The sequence below is a fragment of the Ictidomys tridecemlineatus genome, chromosome 3 (assembly GCF_052094955.1).
Source record: "Ictidomys tridecemlineatus isolate mIctTri1 chromosome 3, mIctTri1.hap1, whole genome shotgun sequence".
Taxonomy (NCBI): Eukaryota; Metazoa; Chordata; class Mammalia; order Rodentia; family Sciuridae; genus Ictidomys; species Ictidomys tridecemlineatus.
This window is the reverse complement of record NC_135479.1, coordinates 10,595,567-10,622,216: the sequence shown is the minus strand read 5'-3', so window position 1 is coordinate 10,622,216 and position 26,650 is coordinate 10,595,567. Positions and strand designations below refer to the sequence as shown.

The 26,650-nt window shown below is 41.4% G+C and overlaps 1 protein-coding gene across 3 annotated transcripts in view; it reads left to right on the top strand.

The window, feature by feature from the left end:
- The window catches only part of Map2k6 (mitogen-activated protein kinase kinase 6), a 110,991-nt gene that overhangs the window by 69,291 nt on the left and 15,050 nt on the right, over window positions 1–26,650 (top strand). For all 3 annotated transcript variants that reach the window (XM_078041787.1, XM_078041788.1, XM_078041789.1), the window contains exons 2-11: window positions 886–952; window positions 8,260–8,308; window positions 9,177–9,290; window positions 11,068–11,187; window positions 11,424–11,540; window positions 12,203–12,254; window positions 14,561–14,688; window positions 15,893–15,970; window positions 17,500–17,639; window positions 25,245–25,290. In XM_078041787.1, coding sequence (XP_077897913.1) covers window positions 886–952; window positions 8,260–8,308; window positions 9,177–9,290; window positions 11,068–11,187; window positions 11,424–11,540; window positions 12,203–12,254; window positions 14,561–14,688; window positions 15,893–15,970; window positions 17,500–17,639; window positions 25,245–25,290 — 911 coding nt within the window. The remainder of the gene's footprint in view (window positions 1–885; window positions 953–8,259; window positions 8,309–9,176; window positions 9,291–11,067; window positions 11,188–11,423; window positions 11,541–12,202; window positions 12,255–14,560; window positions 14,689–15,892; window positions 15,971–17,499; window positions 17,640–25,244; window positions 25,291–26,650) is intronic.

Sequence of the window (26,650 nt, the reverse complement as noted above, 5' to 3'; positions counted from 1 at the left end):
CAGCTCTGCTTGGGTTCTCCCTGCCAAGCACCAAGAGGCACAGGCTCTCCGTAGCTGAGGAAAATCCCAGGCTCTTAGAAGCCTGTTCTCTTTGATCTGCTTCCTGGGCTAGCACTTCTCAGTTTGTTCTTTTTACCTCATGAACAAAAGTATTTGAGCCAAACTCTTTTACAGTTTCAAAGCCCAGGGATGAACAATATCAGAGTCCGTTCCTATCTGGTCCCCAAAGACATGAAATCCTCCTTGCAAGAACCCATCTGTTATCTTAATCCTTCTTGGAGCAAAGCAAATGTAAATAAATATTATTCTAGGCTTAAGGTTTAAAAACCTTCTCTTAGGTTTTCCAACTTGTGGCAGGTAGCCATGGAATGGGACAGGGAAAACGAGAAAAAAGAGTTTTTCTTTTACACCCATCATTAAGTCTAGCAATTGTTCACAGATCAACTTAGAAAACTGAAGGATACTGAGATAAGAGTAACTACGTTTGACATTTAAAAGAAGCAAAAACCACAACAAACAAAATAAAAAAACACCCAATCCCCCCCCCCCCAAAAAATACTCCAGTAACCAACGTCATCTGTCATCATGAGTATTCTGTGAAAAAAGAAAAAAAAAAGATTGGAATGCCATTCTCCGCAAGGAGAAAGGGTACATCTTCCTAGGAACACAGAGTTGTCATTCTTACCTTGACATGTTCTCCTTGTTGGTGAAAACGTCATTCCTGAAGCCAGTTTGCATTTGGGACACGCTGCGGTGGCTGGAGAGCGTGACAGACTGCCTGGATAGGAAACAATACTCAGAATCGGGAGGTGACAGTGTGTTTCTGTGGCTGCTCTCTTGCTAAGATGTAGATTTTTAACTTTGTCCTTACATCTTTCCCAATAGGCAAGAAGAGAAACCCTGGCCTTAAAATTCCAAAAGAAGCATTTGAACAACCTCAGACCAGTTCCACGTAAGTTGGCACAATTATCGTCTTAACTCAAGCATGGGGACTTAGCCTCCCAATGGGTTCACTTTGGGGCTCGTGAGCCAGGCCTTGGCCTTGGATGTAGGAGTTAGAAAAGAGGAGTCCATTCAGGGGGAAGTCGTTTCCCGGCTGTTCTGAGACCTGAAATCATCACATTCCATCTACAATCAATGGTTAGCTTTGAAATCAGTGCCTCAGATTATTGGTGGAGTCAGAATTGTGTGGCACAGGCGTCTGTCAGCCGAGGTCCTACAGAAGCCCAGAGAGGTCCCCGGATGTGGACTGTCCTGCTTCCCCCCTGTAGATCTGAAAGAAGAGACACATCCCTGTGAGAGCCACTGCTGTAAAACACGGGTTGAGGCGGAAAGGTGGTATTTGATGAGGACCCACATCCTTGAGACCTAGATCCTGTCCCTTATAAACAGCAGGCAAAATGAGGTAAAGGGACACTTCTTTATTAGCTAAGCCTTTGGCCCAAATCCCTAGGTGAGCTCAAGTCCTGGTGGAGCAGGATGCCCTCTCTGTGAGCCTTCTTTCTTTGTCTCTCTGTGTTAAGCATCATCAAGATGCTTAACTGTGGGGTGGGAAGGGTATGTCTCGAAGTACAACCACCCCCATGACATCTGCAAGTCACGAATAGAAATTCCATGGCAAAACAAACAAACAAACAAAAAAATCATACCAGGGCCACTGGAGAGACAGAGCAACTACAAAGAGAGTGCATCCGGGAGGAATGTTGAGGTTTTAAAGCTTTTGCTCTGGTCTTCAAAGTGCCTCCTCTGTGAATGGTTTGTCCTGCGCTGTGTTCCATCCTATTGGAAAGTGCGCCCCCTAGTGTTGGGATGCACTCATAAATGTGATCACGTCCCCTCAGGCGGCCAAGGTCAGGCAGCCACATGCAGAAAAATGTCACTGAAGAACCTCTATGGACAGAGTGAAATAAAGAGCCATACTCTTCAGGACCCTTTATGGTAGCCTGAGGGGTTAAACTCGAGTGAGGAGGTTGGTTTGTGAGGATCTGTAGGAGGAAGTTTTCCCCATTACAATGTCTAGAATTTTTTTTTTTTTTTTTGGAATGGGGTTCCTCTGAGCAGTTGGGCTCTCCCCTGAGGACTTGTAAATTGTGTAATTACTATTTTTTTCCCCTCTAACTAGTTTGGAGTCAAATATGTGTTCCATCTTGCCACCGTGGGAAGAACTTGGTGGGATATACTTTAAAAATATTCATTTTAAAATAACTGTAGATACACAGAAGGTGGCAAAGGCATATATACGGAAGTCACATTTAACTTTGACCTAGACTGCACCAAAATGCCCCCATGTGAACATTTTACACAACTACGCTATGATGAAGCCATATTGGTGCAAACCACAGATATATTCAGTTCTAATGGCTTTACAAGGGCTCACCTATTTGTGTGTGTGTATACACGCGTAGTTCTATGTAGTTGACTTGCGTAGCTTTGTGATCTTGTTGTCTTTGTCAGTTTTGCTGGAGGTACCCACTGTCATCATCAAGATGCTTAACTGTATGAACAATACAAGACTTGCATGTGACCCACTAAAAGTCATGCTTACCTCCTCCCCAGGGCACTTTACCACTGAAGTACATTCTCAGTCTTCTAATTTTATTTTGGACAGGGTCTCACTAAGTTGCTGAGGTGGGCCCCCAACTAGTGACCCTCCTGCCTCAGCCTCTCAAGTCACAGAGATTACAGGTGTGGCTCATTGCACCTGGCTCGAGACTTTATTTCATTCAACTTAATTTCCCTGAGATTGATTCAAGTTGCTGCATGTAGTGTATCAATAGCTGTTCCACGGCATAGTTATAGCACCGCTTATTTAGCCCTTCAGCCTTTGAAGGAAATATGGATCGCTTCCAGTTTTTGACTATTTATGAACAAAGTCATGACATTCCTGTGTAACTCCTTACATGAGAATAAGTCTTCATTTCTCTTTTGGTTTATATGGTAAGGACGTTTTCCGTTTTGAAAGACTTGCCCAACTATTTTCCAGAGTGATTGTAACATATTATGTTTTCAACGATAATGTATGAATGATACACTTGCTCTGCAGAATTTGATAATAGCACCGTTTTTCATATCAGCTTTTCTGATGCGTAGTGATGTGTCACTGTAGTTTGTTTTTAACTTTATTTATTTTTATGTTGTGCTGAGGATCGAACCCAGTGCCTCACATGTGCTAGGCAAGTGCTCTACCACTGAGTCACAACCCCAGCTCCACATTGTAGTTTTAATTTGAATTTCTCTAGTAGCTAGTTATATAGAATATGTCTTTAGGTGTTTATTTTTCCATCCACATACTTTCTTTGGTGAAATGTCTGGCATCTATCTTTTGCCTACTAACTAATGAGATTGCTTTTTATTGTTGACTATTGGCAATTACTTATATATTCTAGACATGAGAACTTTTTAAAGTATGTGATATGAAAATATTTTCTCCCCGTTTGTAATTTGTCTTTTTATCCTTTTAGCAGGATCAAAGAACAAAATTATTTATTTATTTATTCTAATTAGGTATGTAGGACAGCAGAATGCATTTTGATTCATTGCACACAAATGGAGCACAACTTTTTGTTTCTCTGGTTGTACCTGATGTCGCGTCACCCCATATGTGCAGTCATACAAAAAAGGTTTTAATTTCGATGAAATCCAGTTTATAAGTTATTCCTCTTTACCAATCATGCTTTTGGTAACAAGCCTAAGAACTTTTACCTTGTCCCAGGTCCTGAAGATTTTTCTCTGTTCTTGTGTAGAAACTGTATAGTTTTACATTTAAGCCCCTGATCCATTTGCAGTTCATTTTTGTAAAAGTTACGAGGGTTAGGTTGAGCTTTATATTTTTGCCAATGGATTTCCACTCGTTTCAGTGGAAATCCCTCCTCTGTTGAGTTGCGTTTGCTCCTTTGTCTAATATCAATTAGGCATGCCTGCTTTGATCTATTTCTGGATCTCTGTTCTGTTCCATTGATTTATGTGTCTGTTCTTCTGCCAGCGTCACACTGTCTTGATTATTGCAGCTATATACTAAGTCCTAATATTGGGAAAAGCGATGCTTGCCACTTTGTTCTGATTTTCAAAGTTATGTTGGCTCTTCAAAGGCCTTTTCTCTTTTCATATAACTTTTAGAATAAACTTGTCTTTGTCCACAAAAGAACTTGCTGACATTTTATTAGGAACTGAGTTTAACCTAGAGATCAAGTTAGGGATAAATGACACTCTTATTACATTGACCCTTCCAATCCATGAACGTGGTTAATTTTTCTCAATATTTAGTTTTTTAACAGTTTCTTTCATCAGAATTTTTGTGATGATCCTCTTCATTATGACTTGTTCAGATTTCTATCTAAGTAGATTTCCTTGGAGCAACTGTAAGTGGCATTTAGTTTTTTAATTTTGGTTTCTATACTTCATTGTCAACATATAGAAGTGCAGTTAATTCTGTGTTGATCTTATTTCCTGTGACTTTACTGAACTCAGGTATTAGTTCTGGGGTCCCTAAGAATTTTTTTTTTAATTTGTTTTTAGTTGTAGATGGACACAATACCTTTATTTGTTGATTTTTATGTGGTGCTGGGGATCAAACCCAGTGCCTCACACACGCTAGGCAAGTGATCTACCACTGAGCCACAACCCCAGCCCTGTCCCTAGGATTTTCTATGTAGATAATCATGGCATCTGTGAACAGAGTTTTATGTCCCCCTTCCTAGTCTCTAGTTTTTAAAACTTTTATTTTCTTGCCTTATCAAAGGGGCAAGGATGTCTAGTACTGTCAAGTACAATCGGTAAGACTCTACAAATAACCTTTGTTGCCCATCTTGTGGAAAAACATTTAGTCTTTTCTGCTTAAGTCCAGTGTTAACTGTATAGTTCTTCTTGATGCTGTTTATGAGGTAGAAAAAGTCATTTCTAGTCATAATATGCTGAGGATTTTTATTATAAATGGATGTTGAATTTTGTTGGCTACTTTCCCTGTATCAGTTGATATGATCGTAAGGTTTTTCCTCTTTGTTGTATTGATATGGGGATTATATTGATTAATTGGTGGCACGTATACTATATTTTTATATATTGTTAGGTTTGATTTGCTAAAATTTTATTGAGGATTTTAAAATCAGCATTTTGAGACATGTTGGTCTCTGGTGATTTATTTATTATTTCTTTTGTGCCTTGTTTTCTGATAAGATAGTAAGGTCCTCATAAAGTGGAATTGGTGAAAAGTATACCCTCTTGTATTTTTCAGTGGTCCTTGGGTAAAACTGGTGTTAAATCTTTGAATGCTAAAATTCTCCAGTGAAATCAGATTGCCTGTATATTTTCCTGGAACTTTTAAATTTCTCAATTTCTTTGATAGATACAGGGCTATTCAGATTATCTGTTTCATCAGGGCTGACTTTTGGTAGAATGTGTTTTTTGAGAAGTTGGTCTACTTCTAAGCAGTCAAATCTGTGAGAGTAAGTCGTAGTATTTTCTGATTGTCCTGTCAATGGTAGCAGGATCTGATGTGATATCCCATTTTTTCCCCTGATATTGGTAATTTATGTCTTTTTTTTGTCTTTGTCAATTTTGGTTGAGGTTTATCAATTTTGTTGATTTTTTTTGAAGAATTGGCTTTGTTTTATTGTTTTTCTGTTTTCAATTTTATTACTTTCTGTTCTTATTTCCCATATTTTCTTTAATATATATTCTTTTATTAGGCTGTGGATGCAGCTCCATAGTAGAGAACTTGCCTAGCATGTGAGAACGCTGGGTTCAATCCCCAACACAGCAAAACAAAACAAAATAATATATATGTGTGTGTTGTGTGTGTATAAAACTATATATAGAAAAATATATAGAAAGCACTATGTATATATATAAAACATATTTTCTTACATCAATTGTCCAGCTTTCTTTCTCTTTTGAGTTTTTATTCTTTGCCCTTTCCTAATGCATATTAATTTTGTATGTTTTATGAATTTTTGAAAGCCTTTCTTTTTCAATGTTTATTTTTTTTAGTTGCAGATGGACACAATATCTTTATTTTATTTATTTATTTTTATGGGTGCTGAGGATCAAACCCAGGGCCTCCTACATGTGAGGTGAGGTACCTCTGAGCCATAACCCCAGCTCCACCCACAAAAGCCTCCCTTGACATAAGCAAATGAATAGGAAACTAAGCAAGTGTAAATGTAGCCTCTATTTTTTTTTTCACTTGGTAGAATGTATTTTGAATACCCTTTTCTGCTTCACTGTGTGGAGGTCAGAGCATCACTATAGTATTGTGGACTACTCCATTTAAATTATAGTCTTCTTATTTAGCAGTGAGGTTTAGATTTGTGCTTCTAAAGAAGTAGCTTCCGCATTTTGTTACTTTCCTTGGCAATTTCTTGAGGTTGGCCTGGCGATTCTTACCATTCATACCCCGTCTCCCTGTCCTAGGACAGAGCTCCACTCTCTATAGTCCAGTGTGTGTGGTCTGTCTGCTTGAGCTCTTTCTTTGAGTTGCCAATGCCAATGTGTCTTTGACTTAGGTTTCTGAGCTCTTTGCTCACTTGGTTGATAGTAACTAATCCTAAGTCAATTCTATGCCAGTCAGTATTATTTTATTAAACACTCACAGAAAGATCAGGATTTAAAAAAAAACAAACCCTCATTTGACAAGCAAAACAACAGAACTGTGTAAGGGTCAGGTGTTTGTTTGGAATTGTTCAGCTAGCTTCATTGGGTAAGTATTCAGGCTCTGCAGCCAGAATGCCTATGTTTATATTTGAGATCTAACTTGACTAGTTAGTACCTTATGCAAGGTACCTAACTGCACTGAATTTTAATTTCCCTTTCTTAAAAATAAGAATAAACAATGGTGTGGTTGTCATGAGGATCAGATGTCATACTCCAGATTAAATGTCTTGCCAATTGCCTGCTGCATTGTAGTTGCTCAGTGGAAGGTAGCTCCAAGTTGTTCATTGTCATGGTACAACTTCTAAGTGGAATCACTCAGGGATCTCGGATACTCAATCATGTGCGCGTTAGACTGGGTAAAACTAAGGCAAATAATTTGCGGCTAGTGAGTGAGGATCCTTTACTTCTGTAGTTGAGGAGTCATGGAACAGCTCTGAATTCTAATGTCATTATCTCTTTGAAAGACCTTAAATTAATCTCTTTGAATGCCAGTTCTTTTCTTTGTCTTTTTTTTTTTTAAGTTGGTGCATTATACTCGTACATAATGGTGGGATTTGTTTTTACAGATCTGTACATGCACACAATATCAATGTCATTTCTTCGCATTGAAATAGAGATAAAAATGTCAGAGTTGTAAAAGAGAAACTATTTTATGCAAATGGTTTAGCACAGTGTCTGGGTCAAGTCAGTACTTAACAAGTTACATAAATGAATAATGATTGTAATAGTAATCAGTGAACTGATTATACCTATAGAATTACAAATAAATATTATAATAAACCAAAGTTAGTTTTTCATATAAAACACTAATACTGGGTGACCTTTGGAATACCTTTGGTCTTCTAGGGAAAGAATTTTGTAATAAGCTTGATTCTTTACCCAGAAAATTAAAATATGGAATAATTGACAGAGAACATCCATCCACAGTTTACACCTATAAAATCTTAATGCCCCAGGCAAACTAATATACCCAGCCCTGGACAGAAAGAACACAGTGTCAACTAATCCAATCTGAGCTGTCAGTCTTGGCCCCATAGCCTGATGCTTTTGGCAGACTTGATGAACCCTAAGGCCTAAGGCTTGGGTGGATTAATCATTTTCATTAGAAGAGGCCTGGGTATTGGGAGCAGGTTCCTTGATTCAATCAGACGGAAATAAACGTTCTTTCTTCTTGTACAACCATTGTGGGAAAAAAAATGGTGAAATGTTGGATACGTTGGTGCCCTTGAATGAAATAAAAGGTTTGAAGCTACTCTAGTTGTGTAACTGCACACATAGGGCTTCTGTTTATCGGCTATTTACTGTACGCCAAGCATTCTGCTAAGCATTTGACTTGGAACATTCCCTGTAATACCCAGTCCTACTCCACAAGGTAGGCATGGTAATATCTCCATGTGAAAGGAGACACAGAGGCTCCGAGAGATGAAGTAATTTAAACCCTAATGTATTTTATTTTAAATCCCATACATTCACACTCCCGTGCTATTTTTCCTGACTCGTGAACTTCTACCTTCTTCCCAAAGGGAAAAACTCTCCCGTTGCATATAATTTGGAAAGAATGTCTTTGACTAAATATCTCATGTATCTTCTTTTCCCCTTTATCTCTCTCAGGCCACCTCGAGATTTAGACTCTAAGGCTTGCATTTCTATTGGAAATCAGGTGAGAAAAGTCATGCCTGTCAGCTAACACACTGATCATTTTAAGTATATACTTTCTGGATGACCAATGAAAAATTTATTGTTTATAGAATGCTGTCATGGATGCATCAAAAAAGTTGGACATCGAAGAGAAATGGCTTGTTTTGCTTTTGCTATTTTGAATTGTGAATTGCAGTCAGGCTATTGTGGTATTGATGAGGGTATTTTAAAAAATTTATTTATTTGTTCTAATCACTTGTACGTGACAGCAGAATGCTCTTTGGTTCATTGAACACAAATGGAGCATAAATTTTCACTTCTCTGGTTGTATGCAAAGTAGGGTCACACCATTCATGCAATCATACATGTACCTAGGGTAATGATGTCCGTCTCATTCCACCATCTTTTCTATCCCCATGCCCCCTCCCCTTTGGGCCATCCAGAGTTAATCCACTTATCCTAAGCCCCATCCCCCATTATGGGTTAGCATTCACTTTTGTTGAGGGTATTTGAAGAGACTGGATGTTTTTCTTGGAAGGGTCAGTCTCAAAATGGCATAGATCTGGTTGCCATCAGCCAGTAGTAGGTTATAAAGATAATTAAGGGGGTGTGGCTTAAGAGCTGCAGTGTAGACAGCTTCCATAGAGCCACTGGAAAACTGAGTTGGGTGGAGTTGGGTCTCTGTGTTGTCTGTAATGAGCAGGTTGCTTTGGCTTCCTATAGAGACCTGAGCTTTTCCTGTTGCTCTTGGTGGCTTCTTGCTTTCTGTGGCTTGCTGGAAAAACATGGCCAGGCAATGACCCCTGGAACATTGAGAAAAACCAGATGAGTAAGGACAGCGTGGTCAGTGTCTAGTTCCTTTGTCACCTTCCTATTTTTCTCTCTTGCAGAACTTTGAGGTGAAGGCTGATGACCTGGAGTCTATAGTGGAACTGGGGCGAGGTGCGTACGGGGTGGTGGAGAAGATGCGGCACGTGCCCAGTGAGCAGATCATGGCGGTGAAGGTAGAGTTGATGTTCCCTGAATGTTTTGTGTCTGCAGTGTGTATGTTTGTTCATCTCCACTGTAAACCAGCCCTTTTCACAGAAACAAAATGGTCTTCAATAGGGTGAAAAAAAAAAAGATTCTTTGCAGGAAATAGTATTTTTCTCCAAATGTGTGTAAAATGCTTCTTTGGTATGTGTTGCATAGACATTTATTTTTTAACTAAGCCCCTCCACCACCATTTTTATTTTTTATTTTTTTAACACAATGATGAGGTCACTGTCATACTTAAAGGAATTAGCAAATGCTTTCTTAGCCTCTTCTGATACTGGATCTGAACTAACATTTCTTTGATTATCTCGAAGTGCTGTTGTTGTTCTGTTGGTTTTTCCCGTCAGCATCCGAAGCAAGTTACACTTGGTTGCTAGGATGCATGAATCTGTTTTATACTGTTTTGGGTTAAAGAATTGTCCCTGAAAATCAAGAAACTGTATTTGAGAGAGAAAACATCTGTTTGTTGAAAAAAGGAGGGTAAATACACCTAGAGTGAATTTGCATCGCTGTTGAGCTATGGACTGCAATCTAGATCAGTTGACGTTTCTGGAAAGATTCTGGCCTTCTTAAGGAATTGCCTTTTCTGCATAGTCAGTCACCGGGCCCTTATTGGGAAGGGCAAGAGACATGGGGCCCTTTCCTGTTAGAGAATGGAGGCCACCTCATGAAGACCTAGTGTTACGGTAACTCTGATGTCAGCTAAAGACACAGTCACATTTCTGGAAGGCAATATTTGCAGGTGTGACAGGTTTGTCTTCTTTCAGAAGCACCGGGTTGGGTTAAGTGGTTTCTCTGTTTCTGTTTGGTTCCTCCTCTTTCTGTAGTTGTACCAGTTCTCTGACAGTTGCACTTGATTTCAAATACAGTTGGCTCTCCCTATGTGTGGGTACCACACCTCTGGATTCAATTAATTATGGATCAAAAACATTTGAAAAAAAATTGCACTGAAGATGTACAGGCTTTCCCCCCATCCTTATTCCTTAAACAATACAATGTAACAATTGTTTACATACATTTATTTTGTATGGAATGTTAAAGGCAATCTAGGAATGATTTAAGGTATATGAGATGATATGTAGAGATATAAACAAATGCCACATTGTTTTATGTTAGAGACTTGGGCCTCCTTGGGCTTGGTAATACAAGGGCAGCTGGTCCTGGAACCAATCCCCCGGGGATATGGAGGGCTAACTATAGCTACTGTACTCCTACATGTTCCCAAAGAGGGGCTTTTGGCTTTTTACCCCTGAGGATCACACATAAGCAGTAAAGTACCTTCACACTAACCTGATATAGTCCTGTAAACCAGATTACTTTTATACCTTAGAAATACAGTTTTAAACATCTTCCTATTCTCTGAAATATTCAGTTAGTTTGCTTTTTTTGTTTAAGAAATCAAATGACGAACAATCTTCCTTACTTCTTTTTTTTTTTTAAAGAGAGAGAGAGAGAGAGAATTTTTTAATATTTATTTTTTAGTTCTCGGCGGACACAACATCTTTGTATGTGGTGCTGAGGATGGAATCTGGGCCGCACGCATGCCAGGCGAGCGCGCTACCGCTTGAGCCACAGCCCCAGCCCTCTTCCTTACTTCTTATGGATTATAAATGGCCTGTCACTCAGGGTGGATATGTGCTAGCAGTGGTTTCAGCTGGTTTCAGGAATGGGCTCCTCAGCTCCCTGCCTGACTGACTGACTCAGCTTAGAGAAGTCACCCTAAGTTTTCCATGCCTTCCCATCTAGCGGATCCGGGCCACTGTAAACAGCCAGGAGCAGAAAAGGCTACTGATGGACCTGGACGTTTCCATGAGGACAGTGGACTGCCCATTCACCGTCACCTTTTATGGAGCCCTCTTCCGGGAGGTAGGTGATCCTTTGATTCAAAGTCCGAGAAGAATAATGACTTACAGTTTTTCTCCCCTCGCTCACGGGCCCAGGCTGCCTGTGTTGCTTTTTGGAGCTCATCTTGCTCATTTACAAATCGCTTTGAGATCTTGAAGGGGAACTGTACCTTTTCCTCCTCAGGACAAGGTGTTGACCATTTCTTCTCTCCCCCTTTTCCACCCTCCTTGACCATCCTTGAACGGACTGATCTCCAGGGTGATGTGTGGATCTGCATGGAGCTCATGGACACGTCGCTAGATAAGTTCTACAAACAAGTGATTGATAAAGGCCAAACAATTCCAGAGGACATCTTAGGCAAGATAGCAGTTTCTGTGAGTACATCCTGAACCTTGTTGCAAGGAGAACATAAACAGTCTAGGCTTCAAGGGTCTTTGGGTCCCCAGGATGAGGAACCCTAACCTTTACCATCATGACCATCCCACACGTGTCTGCTGGATGCGTGCCTCCATGGGTGGGTGGGTAAATAAGTGCTTTCCATCCTGAGCCCTGCGTCGAAGACGTTACCGCTGATTTGGTTTAGCAAACTCTACACTCAATACTCTGATCGGGGCAGCCATCTGTTACGAGTGCATTCCACCCAGCTCTATATTCTGATATCTATTTTTTATTTCAGTTTTAATTTGTAGATTTTTAAATGTCTTCTTAAAACTACTATTCATAGAAAGAAGCAGCAGAAAAAGATAGAAGAGACTGTTTGTTACCTTAATGGCTACTGAGATTCATGAGGGTAGAGAAAAAAGAAAATGCTTGAGGCCAAACAGAAAAAAGAGATGAGTGAGACATCTCTGATGTTAGCCCTCCCTGGTGATTGGAGCCCAGTTTGTGTAACTTGCTGTACCTACACATCTTGGGTAGAACCACCACTATTTGGGAAGATACCTTACCCTGTGACCTTTAGGCAGGGATAATAAACCTGAATTCAGTTTCTTTCCAGTGATGGGGTCAATAGTTCTACTTTGTGTTTCTCTTACAGATTGTAAAAGCTTTAGAACATTTACACAGTAAACTCTCTGTCATTCATCGAGGTAAGCATCCACACAGCTTCCTTGGCTATTCCTTTCAATAAGTTCATTTCTTTGGCTTGCAGTCTTCCTCCTCACTTTCCCCTCCCCTGTAAAGATGGCAGTGGAACTGAGCCAGGTAATTGTTTGGGAATTGCATAACAGTTAGCTTTTTGTGACTGTAACAAGACACCTGATCATAATCAACTTATAGACAGGAAAGGTTTATTTTAGTGCACAGTTTTGGAGGGTTTAGTCCATGGTCAGTTGGCCCCATTACTTTTTGGCTTGTAGTGCAGCCACATATCATGGTGAGAATGTGTGGCAGAGGAAGCCCATTCACACTGTGTCTGGGAATGAAAGGGAGGAAGAGACCAAGGTCTCATGTCCCCTTTGAGAGCACACTCCCAAAGACCTAAAACTTCCCATGAGGTCCCATTTCTTAAAGTTTCTACCACTTCACAGTAGTGCCAAGCTGAACATAGCCTTCATCACTTGGGGGACACTTCAGGTCCAAACTACAACAGTATATATATATATATATATATATATATATATATTTAATCTTGGTTGAGGGGATAAGAAGACCTGGGCTTTATATTACAACTAAATTGAATATAAAATACCTGTTACCAAGCTAAGGGATCATGGAGAATTTCAGAGATGATAAAGATTCATCTTGTGCTCACCATCATGCAGAGGCTTATTCCCAAAGCATAATGGACAAATGTATGACATTCTACATTTCAACAAGATCCCCAGGGGATTCTTGAGCACATCGAAGTGAGGAAACCTCTGGAATAAATCTGAGCCCTTTCCATCTGCAGGAGGCAGGAGAAAATGATTTGGTTTTTCTTTTCTCCATTCTTCTCTTCCTTTTTCTTGGCTTATTATCTCTTCATTCATTCATGCACCCACAATATATCCACTCATTTACCTTTATCCATCCATTCATCTATCCATTTAGCTCTTATAATCATATTTAAAGCATTATTTAAATACAACACTATAAGAGATGCCCTGAAACGTATCTATGAAAATATATTTTTGTCCCAAAATTATCAATAGGAAATTAGAATATATATACTCAAATAAAAGAGTTTTGAAAAAGGAAATTGTCTTAGAAAAATACCAAATATGGAAGTAGATCTGTAGAGTGTAAAATGAGTCATTGATTATTACTGGGAGTCCATGGTGAGGAAAAACTTCTTGGAAGAGGTCCGCTAAGTCACATCTTTGAGAAAGTTAATGGAAAGTATTGATAGCTAATAGGGCTTTGTGGTTTGGATCATTCTTAAGCCATGTGCCTGGAAAGGACAATGTGCCTATTATTATTACTAAATTGGTATATTAAAAATTGAAGAAAAAAAATGGGAGGTTGGAAGACCAGAAGAAGAAATTGGGATGGAGTATAGATAGGAAAAACAATGTGGATTTCTCAGGAATGTGAAATTGATTTTTAACAGCTTACTTCCAAATTCTGAGATATTTATTTCTTATTCAAGGATAGAAAGGTTTAAAAAAATAACAAAATGAAATTTGTGTTGTCAGCCAGTTTAAGAGAAAAAATGATATAGGATAATTTTTAGAGCTTTTAGAATGACTTTTTTTTTTCTTCTTATTCTATGTTCTCTGTGAACAATGTCACAAAGGGAAAAAGGAGCTAATTGCTAATTTCAGTAGCCAGAGACAGCAGTGCTCATCTGCTGGGGTATGTGAGTGGGTGGGTTCCATTTAGATCTGTTTAGGAATGCCCCTTCTGTGACCTGCCCTGCGCTCTGATGTGCTTGGGTTTATTTTTTTTTATTTTTACTTTTCTTTGTCCTGGGAAATTGAACCCAGGGGTGTTTAACCACTGAGCCCCATCCCCAGCCCTTTTTTTGTGTTTTATTCAGAGACAGGGTCTCACTGAGTTGCTTAGTGCCTCCCTGTTGCTGAGACTGGCTTTGAACTTGTGATCCTCCAGCCCCAGGCTGCTGAGCTGCTGGGATGAGAGGTGTGTGCCACGGCGCCTGGCTCAGTAATAATTTTTAAAGTGTTTGCCATGTGACTGGAAATGAAGATGATAAATAAATAGAGGAAAACAGTTCTCTCCACCTGGGGTTTTACAAACCTACAGGACACAGACAAAACATGCAGAATAAGAATCACGTTGAAAGCCACAAGCAGCATGTAGCCGTGAGTCAGGGGTGACATTTGTTTTTGAGTTGGGCAATTCAGGGAACGACGGAAGGTGAAGGACGAACGGGGATCTCAGGCCCTCTGGTGGCAGAGACGCGGATCTTCCGAGCAGGCTGGGATGATGGTGTGCCGGTTACTCTTGCTTTCAGACGTCAAGCCCTCTAACGTGCTGATTAATGCCCTGGGCCAAGTGAAGATGTGTGACTTCGGAATCAGCGGCTACCTGGTGGACTCTGTTGCTAAAACAATTGACGCCGGTTGCAAGCCATACATGGCCGTAAGTCTGGCGGAGGCAGGGGTGGCATCTGAGAACTGAACAGCCTGCAAAATCAGGCTGGGGGAGTGGGAAATGGATGGCTGCAGGGGTAGGTTGAAATGTGCCTGAGACTCGAGAAATAGTCTGCATCGTTTTGTTTTCTTAAATATTTCCTCTCTGAACTCCTTAGTCACTTGCTTCATATATTGACCTTTTGGGCTCCAATAAACTAGATAATATTGTTAAAACCAGAGACGTAGTTCTCAGAGTTTTGGACACGAAGTCCAAAATCAGTGTGCTGGCAGATTCGGTCTCTGGTGAGGGCTTGCTTCTCTGATTCATAAATGGCACTTTCTGGCTGAGTCCTCACCTGGTGGAAGGGGTGAGGGATCTCTCCAGGGCTTCTTGAATAAGAGTACTAACTCCTTTCATGGAGCCTGCACCCTGAGGACCTCATCACCAATTATTTGTGTCTCACAGGTGATTAGGTTTCAATGTGTGGATTTTGCAGGGGCAGGTACAGAAACATTCAGACCGCAGCATATATATTCCTTTTAAAAATCAGGTAAAAGGGATATATTATTTGAAAACACACGTAAGGAATACACACAGCCTACACAGTTTCCTACCCTGAGTTGCAGGTGAGTGTCTCCTTGTTGGCTGAGGACAGATTAGTAAGTAGAACTTAAGTTATTCCCACACAGCTGGGTTAGTCGTGAGAGAACCTCACAGCTCTGAAGATTCATCACCATTAGCAGAGACATTGGGGCTCCATTTATGATATTGTGTTTGGAATTGAAAAGCTCCCTGTCCGTGTTCAGCTAAAGGTTGCCAGGCTCTACTAGCACTGGACAGTCACAGCCTAGTGACTCTTGTGGATTCTTTTTAATCGGTTTTAGACGGTTGGCATTTTTAACAAGGATAATTTTAGATGGGCAGAGTAGCTTGATAATGCATGCCCCGTTTCTTAAGGCAAAATTAAAATTTGTTGTGAAGGTACTTTGATCTAGGACTGTCTCAAAGAAAGGACTAGCAGAAGAAGGGAAACTCCACGGAGACATGGCTATTCGCTGTGGGTGACCGAGTCTTTTGGGCCTGGGAGTCATGTTAAAGCTTAAAGCAACTCACTTGGCAGCTTCGACCATCCCTACTCTGAGTCTTAGTTGAGCTGTGAATGTTGTCTCCAAGGTCTTTCCAGTTTCTCAGTTGTCTGTCTTCTTTGCAGCCTGAAAGAATAAACCCAGAGCTCAACCAGAAGGGATACAGCGTGAAGTCTGACATTTGGAGTCTGGGCATCACCATGGTAGCGTATGACAATTGTCCTGGGCTGTGGAGGTTCTGAGCCTGCCACTGGAATGGGGTGCGCTTTGGGACTGAGAAGCAAAAGCCCTGCATGATGTTCTTGAGCATCCTTTTTTTGACTGATGTGGCAGGTGGTTTTCGAGTGACAATTATTTGCAGTTTGGTGTACTGGGAATACTTAACTGGGTTTGGGCAAAATGATTTTTCTCTTTGTTCTGCCTCTTCCTAGTTGTATGCCCTTGAGGAACTGGTAGTCCCATGAACGGTCTTTCTGTCCTCATCTGTAAAGCGAGAGGGTCTGACGAGAGTCCTGGTACCTTCAGTCAAATGATTCTAGTTAAAGCTAGATGCTTACGCTACACAGAGTGCTGATGTGTGTGGGCCCTGCTTGGGCTGTTTCCCAGGTCACGGGCTGTAGGAGTCTTGGCTGTTGAGGTCAGGTGTGTCCTAAAGACAGGTTAACAAACAGTAAAATGTGCTCAGGCACAGCCCTGCAGTTACGTGATCAGTGTCACATTAGTAACTGGTGATCATAAATTTTCAGTGTTATCATCGAGGCCTGGAATTATCCACTGTGGTCCTGGCTCCTTTCCAGGCACAGCAGCTGATTAAATCCTGTAAGTTATTTTACGTCCCTGCCCAGAAACCATGTGATCCTGTAACGGCAAAGTGGCTTTTACCCAAGTCCAAAAAAAGATCACTTACTGGCTCCTGGGTTACTTTTTTTTTTTTTTTTTTCCTCTCATTTTGCCAAGGGACCTGCAGGTGGCAGCAGAGTTACAGTTCTGCTCTAGAAAATCCTTGTTTTCGTCAGCTTTTGGGTTGCTGTAACCAAAGACCTGACAAGAGCAACAACCTACAGGAGGAAAAGATTTTTTTGTGGCTCACAGTTGCAGAGGTCTCCGTCCACAGGCCTGTCCCATACCTGTGAGCCCAAGATATGAGGCAGAACATCGTGGAGACAGGGTATGGAGGAGGAAGGTAGCTCGGGACATGGCAATCAGGAAGCAGAGAGAAAGCTCTGCTCACCAGGGACAAAGAATAAACCCAGTGACCCACCTCCTACAGCTACACCGCACCTGCCGGCGGTTACCACCCAGTGAATCCATGTCAGTGGAAGAATCCCTTGGCTTAGGTCACAACTTTCATAATCTAACCCTGTCACCTCTGAATGCTCTTGCCTTGTCTAACACATGACCTTTGAGGGGGATAGCTCATATCTAAACCACAACAGTCCTAAAGTTTAATATTGTGGCTTATAATTGTTATAAAGTAGCCCACTGGGTTTTGCTGAAGGACCGGTTTTAGGTAGGTTTCAGTGACTGTCTCTAGTAAGATAATATTGAAAAACCTCTAGCTCTAGGAATATGGTGTGGGGCGGGGGAATTGCCAGAAAACAGCTTACTAATTTGTTTTTATCCCCAAATTATACATGAACTTCACCTTTGTATTTCCCTCTCACTCTCCTGGAGAGGAACACGGCTGATTCCCGGAGGCATCTCTATTTACACGGCTTCCTCTCCCTTGCAGATTGAACTGGCCATCCTCCGGTTTCCCTACGACTCCTGGGGGACCCCATTTCAGCAGCTCAAACAGGTGGTAGAGGAGCCGTCGCCACAGCTGCCCGCAGACAAGTTCTCCTCACAGTTTGTCGACTTTACCTCACAGTGGTAAGACAGCCCCGACTCCCCGCTGCCAGGGCTAAGGAAGGTGGTGCCTTCTCATGACTTCCCTCCACTGGGATTGGTCCATTCTGCATACATTCATTCTGGAAGCATCTACGGAGTCTGCCCTCCATGCTTGAGAATAAGTGCCGACATCACAATCCTGACCCTCCCTAAAGCTCGACCAAGTCAAGTAGGGGAGTCTCATGAGTCGACTGTTGTAGTGCAGTATCACAGTAGGGCAGGTCCAGGGGCGGAGGGATGCTGAGGGTATTCGGAGAAGTCAGAGGGAAGGCATCAGGACAGAGTTTTCTGGAGGAGATGAATCCTGAACTGAGCCCCTGGGAGGTATTCTCCAAGTAGAAGGGGGAGTAGGGGAGGGAAGGGATTCTAAAGAGAAGGAATATCACACACGATGTCCACAAGCAAGAAACTCCCTTGTGGAAGCTGTGAGCAATTTGATGTTGTTTAGAGCATAAAGAGAAACGTGGTGAGAATTCCTAGAGGCCCAGGGATGGGGAACAGAGGCAGAGATCTCCTTGGAAAAGACAGTGGTGGTTCAAGGGTGTTGCTGAGCTACCTAGAAGTGTGCAGAATCTTGGCTTCTACAGAATGCTTGCTCACTGCAGAAGTGCTCACCCAGGAGGGCGCAGCAGACGATGTTGGGGATCTGGGAACAGAACCCAAAGAAAGCTGGATTCAAAGAAAGTTGTCTTAGAAAGAGGGAAAGAACCACATTAAGGTGGCCAAGTTTTTTTTTTTTTTCCATGGAAATTGCCGGTGCCATCAAGGAGAGTAAGAAGGGGGATGGTATTCTCCAGATAATCCAGTGATTCCTATCTGCGGTCTGGCCAGAATGCCCAAGGTCACGTGATAATGACCCCTGCGTAGAGGACATCCAAGGTCAAGCACATAGCAGAACCAAGTTAGTTTATCTGGGCATCCTGAGAAAGCGGCTGAGAACTGGGAGAAGGAGAGAGTCAGAGCTGGTGGCAGCCGCAGCCGTGCCTCCTGGTGAGGAGCAGTTCTGACCACTCCGCGCCATGGAGGGGCCTGGAGCTCTGTAGATTCCGAAGGGCACAGGGAAGTCGAAGCGACCTCTTCCTCACGGCATTATTCCTTGGCCTTCTTGCTCTTTGGAAGGAGCGTTGTGAGTACAGCTTTTATTGGGAAACATGATGACATGAGAAAGGCTCTTGTAGCTTGTGAAACTAAGGCCTGTTGGACTTTTTCTGGTCCCAGGCCACTCTCACCCCGGGTGTTTTCCCTAATGATTTATGAGGCTGGCCCACAGTGGTGGTTTGGTTTGGTTTTGATTTGGGCTGAATGGCCAGAGAGGGGCTGGAACTCTTGGATAAGACATGTTGGGTGTCTCTAAAGTAAACATTCTCTGGGCTCTTGAGGTCTGTCCCCTGTTTGCCTTCCTCGCGTGAACAGGCTGGATCTATCTGCCAGTCGAAATGAGGGTCATGATTTCGCCTTCTGGATTCAAAGAACTTGATTTTTTTGTTGTTGTTTTCTTTTGCCTTATTCTCAAATGTTTAAATGTCACATAGGAAAAGGGTGAGTCATCTTCGATATTGAGCCCAGTAGTTCCTAGGAGGAGTGGTGATGGGGAAGGTTCTCATCCAGGGAAATTTCTTCAAGCTTGTCTTCCTGTTCCTCTTCTCCCACCCATCCCCCGTGGCCCAGGGTTCTGGATACTTTGGGAAACTTTGGTAAGAAGGATGAGGCTGGTGTGAAAAGTTTGGGAAAGAGAGTTTTCCACTGTGAATCACCCATTCGGTCCAGTGGTTCTCAACTCTGGCTTCTCATTTACACATCTCTAGCAAACATTCAAAGCACTGTCCCCAAAGCTTCACCATCACAGATTCCAATTTAACTGGTCTGGGGAAGGACCGATTTCAGTACTTTTCAATGTTCGTAAGTCATCCTAATGGACTTCGAATATAGCTGCTGAGAATCCTGGGTTTATACGAAAGATTTATGGACCTGCTATCAATTGCTTCTCGTTCAGAATTACACCTCTCTGTAATTTTTTTTTTTCCCCAGGGATGGGGATTGAACCCAGGGGTGCTCTACCACTGAACTACAACTCCAACCCTTTTAATTAATTTTTTATTTTTGCTGAGGCTGGCTTGGCACCTGCGATCCTCCTGCCTTAGCTTCCTGAGTTGCTTGAATTACAACTGCACCCCACCATGCCGGCCTGTAGTTTATTAAAAAAATCATTCAATTAATTGATTTTTCTGTATCAAAATACTTTTTTTCTCGAACTTAAAACCTCCTCCAAAAGAAATAAGAATGAGATCATTAAAGCTTCTTACAGTATTTAAAAATGAATACATTGAGAGAGGCCTGTTTTCTAATGTCAGTGTGTGCACACACATGCAGAAACTCCTGAGGCTGTCCTGTTGCTCTTTCTATAGTGACTGCACTGTGTCTATGCTGCTGCTACGATGCCTGTATGTTGTCCATCTGAGATCTCCCTATCTTTCTCTTTTTTTTTTTAAATATGTCTTGTTAATCCAGTCATTTTTATTTTCTATCTTTCTCTTTTTCTCTCAATTTTAGTTCCAGTTACCATAGTTTATTCATTCAAATGTTTCCAGTGGTAGACAAGTTTCTACTTACCTGGAAATTTTACTTTGGTTAATGCTGTGTCACTTCATTTACATTCAGGAAGTCAGCTTGTCTTGCTTATGGGGCTTATTAAAGTAGTAATAATAATAGAAACAAAATTCAAATCATTTCAGTTTACAGTCATAAAAGTACAGATTTTTTTTTTAATTTTTCAAAGCATCAGTACTATATCTCTGGGAGAAGCTGATACTTTGGAATATTAATTTTGTAAAATAATAGGTCATATTTGTTGATGTGGGGAACTTCAGAATAGCAGAGGAGCCTTAATTATGAATTTTAGGAGCATGCTTACTTATCCTCACTTGGACTTTAGGAGAGTGTACCTTCTCCTATTTGTCAATAATTATTTTTCTTTTTGCCTGCCCTCAAGCATTAAGATATTTTCTTTGATACCTCCTCAGGATGTGCATCAAACTTTTTAAGGCCTCTGAGTTGAAAATTGCATGGATCCCCCCCCCCCCCCCAGATCTTAGCACTGACTTGGGTATTTATGGAAGCAATTTTATTTTTTATGTATAGTAACATCCGGGTCCGTGCCTCATTCAGTAACAGCCTCGCTATTGCACCTGTTTTGCTATTGACAGTTTTAAAGTTGGTCTGGAGCAGATTGGAAAGAACGAAGAGGTTTCTGAAGAACACCTATTGCTTTTTGTTTCCCTTTGAATTTATAACTGACATTTTTAGAAATCGTAGATTGGGTCACTTGCAATTAAATAACAAACAAAGGAATATTTTATAGGCGTTCTGGAAGAATACCCCCTTCCTTGATGAAGAGCAGGACACAGCCTCCGAGCACCTTTTCCTTTATTGCCTCATCTCCCACTTTCCTCTTTATAAAGCTGTAATCTTTATTAATTACCCTTTTTCTGAGTGACTGCCACATTATACTTTTACAACATAATCAGGCTTTGGTCCTGTGAGTGATAAGGGAACTCCAGATTTGGGAAGTCACATTTTGAATCTCAAATTTCAAGATAAATATATCTCTGTATTTATTTCTTCATCCTTATTTGGGATAAGGGTACAAAAAGGGCATGTTACTCAGAGCCTAAGGGATCTGTCAGAGCATTGATGACCTTTGGTGGCTTGCATTTCACCCAAGCATTTGAAAGCATCTCAGTGTGGCATCCAGGGACTCAACTTGGACCGGGACCTCAACCTGTGACCTCCACCCATCAGTACCGAGTGATGCTTGTCAGATAACAGCTAATCACGGTGCTTGGGGTGAAGTGGCATCCACAGGTGTCTCTAAAGCCCAGAGATCCAGGTGCTATAATGCTACTGCAATAACTTCAGAGAAACATCTTGAAGAACGAAAGGAAAGTGAAGGCATCGTTGCTTATGAACTTGAAGAGAAGCAATGATTCCTTATAGACTCTTCCTTTTTGTACTTATTTGGAAATTGGACTAGTGAATGAGACTTTCCATCCTTTTTCTCACACATGGTTTTACTGTAGAGTATTTTAAAAGTTTCTAAGGTAGACAGTGCTGACCAGATAGGCCTTGTTTGGGGGATTCATAATAAAGTCTAATAGAAAAGCTTTACAATCCAATCCACAGAAAGGTTCACAAATGAGTTTATATAGCTATTAAAAAGGCATCTCAGCAGGTTTTTACTTTCCACCACAAGCTCTTCCTACAGGTTCATAGAAGGAAGTCTCTGAAAATCAACTGTAGCACTGTCCAACTCAGAGTAACTAGTACAAAACAGAGACAATCAAATATAGTCTCCGACTTGTTCAGAAAGGACAGCAGAAAGAGGCAGCGGATATTTATTTAGCTTTTGACAAATGGATGGCTTGAGAGGCACCGTGTGTTTTTATTCTGTGGATGCGCCAAATAGCCCTTCTTGGAAACAATCGGTGGGAATTCAAATAGGCAGAAATCCTCTGGTCAGCACAATCTTCAAGCTAGCAATTCTCAAGACAGCACGAAGCTGGTTTTTAGTGTCAGCTACGGTCAGAAGCGTGTGTTGTGGCATTTGGAAGAGGAATTAGGGCAGTTAGCTAATTGTATGCTTGAAAATGACAAGCCACTTGAAAATTCAAAAGTCTGACTTTCATCCAAGAAGAAATTGGTGTAGCTTTGAACTCTGCAGTTGTTATTTTATACTGAATTTCAAGCACTTCCTATTAAACATGGAAAATTTGCTTTTTTTTTCCTACCTAACCTTATCCTGGGTATTTGGCTATTCTTAGGGCATGTTTTGAAGTGTTCTCGATTTAAAAGATGGGGAGAAACTCAGAATGGGTGGCACCAGATACAGGAATTCAATAAACAGCGCTGCTCTGCTGTGTAAGTGTTTTCCTTGAGTACTCTGTTGTGGAGCTTGAGGTGAACTTTGACCTTCGAAATCAAGGGCCAGAAGCCCAAATGTCACCTATTGGCCAGCAGGCTCGGAGGTTTCAGAAATCTTAAACACTTTATGATGGATCAACTTGGGGGCTTTTGCTACTTTTTTTTTTTTTTTTTTTAATAATGAAGATTTTCAAAGAAGAAACTTTTCTGGGGACATTTTCCTCACCTGATCTGAAAGTGAAAATAAGACATCTAGAATCAAAATCACTTCTACTTAAAAAACGAGAAGCCCTCAATCCCTCTTACCTGTTGGGAAGGAAAGGGTCATTTCATAATCTACCAAATATGAGGTCAAAAATCAGCAGCCCCATGAAGATCTGTAGTTGATAAAAGAGGCCCTTTTTTTTTGACATTTGAGACACGGGCTCTTTCTCTTTGCTGGTCATTCCCTTGGTTCTGTTCCTGACCATGAAAAACCACTCATGGAAAGGTGGACAGAGGTGCTCAGTGACAGTGTGTCAGATTCAGTGCAGAGTTAGGGTCTCCAGCGAGATTCCAGAATCAACCCCTTGAATACTGGACGTGGGTTTGATATTGTGTGTGCTCCTTGTTATCGATTTAGCAAGTTAAATTGTTCAGCCTATAGAGAAGAATTTCTGGGTTTTTATTTGCTTTGATGAACAGCTAGAAATTTAGGACTTGTACACATTAGACTTTTTTAATTTTATTTTTTAACTGGGGTCTATATGCAAGTGAGCAAATACCCTGGGACCACATTGCTTCTGCTGGGTTTCTTTCTGGGTAAACTAGCTCTTGAACTTAGGAAAACTTTTGCTTCTGAGAGTAGCGGGTAGAGAAGGGTAGAAGGCAGGAGGTGGCAGTGAGTGACAAATGAATGAGATGGAGAAGATCTTTCCGGGTAAATTCATCTAAGAGGAGATGAGCAGTAGCAGCCAGGGAGATACCCTAGGACCTAAAGTCCAGTTTCACCTATACTGTGACATTTTAGACATTTAGTAGTGGGGGACTGCTCTGGGCATTATATCATGCTTAACAACATCCCTGGCCTTTACCTAGTAGATGCCAGTGACCTAGCTGTGCAACCCAAAATGCCTCCAGATGTTGCCAAATGTCCTTTGGAGGGCAAAATCACCTTCCTTTGGGAATCATTGGTACTGACTCTCAGGATGCAGAGGCAGGCAAAGCCATCAATGGGAGTCCCAAGGCTCATTCATTTCACTCAGGTACACATTTCATTATCAGTCCGACTGTGACAATTGGTAATTCTATCTAATGCACTCTTGTTTTTATCCTCAGTTGAGATGAAACTTTCTCTCATAGGTTGTCTGGTCACTGAGGTCACTAGGTCCTAGGTCTGCCCTCAGTTCCAGATTGAAACTTCTCTCCTCACATCTACCTGTACCCTGTCTCAGGTCCCCTGGCTTCTACCCACAGCACTGCCTGGAATAAACTGGTAGGCTGCTTTTCAGTTGCTTTGGTTCAAAAGCTTCCCTACCCCACCCCCTCTCTATCTTTTTTCATTTCATTTTTTTTTTTTGGAACCCCACAGTTTCTCAGAGCATCTCAATGACTTCATCCTCTGTGGTTCTGTACCTGGCTCCCTCATTAGGATGAGTTTGTGTGGCTGGATCAGAGCAGAGCTCATGTCACACACGCCAGGTCTCATTGGCTCAAAGATGACACATTAGCGCAAACCCTAGCATCCTTATGATCAGTCACATTTCCGTTCCACTCACTCCAGGCATAATTCCTTTCCATTCATGTATGATTGTGTGGCCCAGTGGGTGAAGGAGGGTGTAGGTGGCCTTGCAAAACATTGTTTTCAAAATCATGATTCTCTCCATTCTGAAACCTGCAATTCCAGCTCCAAATACACCATTTCTCTTCTTCCTTTTTCTTTTCTTTCCATTTTAAGGCTAGGGGTTGGTAGAGGATGGGGTGGGTTGAAGATAGGAGTGATGGGTTATTCTCTTCATCCTGTGATTTTATCACTGTGGCCTCTGGTATCCAGGGTTATTCGATGTCTCTGAAAGCTCAACAGATCAAAATGCACTTCACAGTGTTCACAGTAGTGCACGGCCACGAAGTATTTCTGAAAAGAATTGCTAAGTCATGGAGTGTGTTTTCCTTTTTATCAGCTAAGATGCATAAGCAAGTAGTTTTAGCCTAGAGACTTTATGGGTTTATTTCTTCTCTCTGAGGCAGGTTTGGCTAGGAATATATTGAAGCAAATTATAAACTCAAGGGAACTGGAAGCTGCAAGAACCAAGTTTCATTGAAGACTGTGAGGGGATAACAGATGCATCATAGGAAACACTTGCCGATTTCTTTGCCAGGGGAGGTGGGATTAAAAGCTTCCTTGAAGGAAAATAGCTATTCATTTTGAAATAGAATGACTGCAGCTCAGAAGGGTTAGTCTCATTGTCACTGGTAAAGTGTCAAAAAATAACACACACACACACACACACACACACATACTTGTCTTATTAAGGGTGATTTAAAAGCACAATTTATCTTTGTAACAGAACCATCAACATAGGAGGTTCATATTTTCAATACATTTTTTAAGCTGGTTTGGTTCTAGAGTCCTAGTGTAGTGATAAATACTTTCTATATTTTAATGTAATTAATTTCTTTTTTCCCTTTAAGCTTGAAGAAGAATTCCAAAGAGCGGCCCACGTACCCAGAGCTTATGGTGAGTGTCAGCCCTGTGAATATGCCCAAAGTTATAGCAACCTAAATTATGGTCAGATAACCACATTGGAAGAGATATGATTGATTCATGGGGACACTCGTGACAGGAATTGGACTCGAGAAAAAGAGTGAAGAACCTTTCATTCATCATATGTCCTTTAGAAACATAATAAAAGCCTTTCCCCTAGTTGATTAACCTGTAATGATATAGACAAAGGGTGTCTGTGAAATTTATATTTTTCAAATTTAAAACCTACCTACCCATGGTCACAAAGTACTATATAAAATGAAGGAAAGCATGCCCTTCAGAGATTTCAATAATGAGAGGAAGAGGTGCTATGTGCCTATTCAAATTTTGATAATATATCCAGGATGAATTAGATAAAGTTCTTTTGGCTGGGTGGCTAGGGAGGAAAGAATCACTGTTTTTTTCTCCTCCCGTTTTTCATTTTTGTGAAAAGAAGTAGGAGACAGTACTATGAACTGGATTCTACGATCTGGCATTCACAGTTTGTCATTTGCTCTACAGTGAAAAGAGGGATGGAATTCAAAGCTCAGCCTGGTTTAGAATTGTTTCTCTTCCCTGGTGGTAGCTGCCACTCTAGGTATTACCAGAGGGTCTTTGGTACAGATGGCAAGGACCTAAACTTGGCAATGCTCTAAGTGTCTTTTGAATGTGGGAGGAGCACATTAGGTGAAGGGAGTATCACACAATTCAGACTATGTATGAATTGGTGTTAACTCCTCCCTAGACTTCACCTTAAGCAGGGGAAGGAAGAGTTAGGTTCACGTGCAATTTCAATAAAGAGAAGAGCACACGCTGACTTCCCTTTTTACTGGAGCACGGTGATGTGGCAGGCATGGGATGCTTCCTCCCATCCTGTCCCACCCACACCTGTCAAAGCCAGCCCAGGGACATCACAGAGTGGGTACATTCCTGGCATCTCTTACCAAGTGGTGTGGTGAGGGGGCTGAGATAGTTCCTGACTTGGAAATGTCAAGTCAGAAGGTGCTACGGGACTCTGGTTGAGAAGGTGTGTGCTCAACAGGGCCACCCACGTGGATTTTCAATTATTGTGGATAGGCTTTGGTTTAAGTCTGGACCATTTTCCTAATGGATGAACTTGGGCCTCCATGGTCCCCTTAAAGGACAGTGCCCTGGGCTTGACACTCTATAGCTGTCTTAACTGAGACCCGCTATTGAGGAAGAAGAGAAGATGAGAAGACAGCATTCTATATGCTTGGGTTAAATATTTTCTCCCTGACTATGTTTCTAACAGCCAGAGGCCTTTCCAGTCCTGGCTACTCTTTTGTGGTAGTGTGACACCTAAGCCCTTTTAAAATTAATTTCACACAAAGTT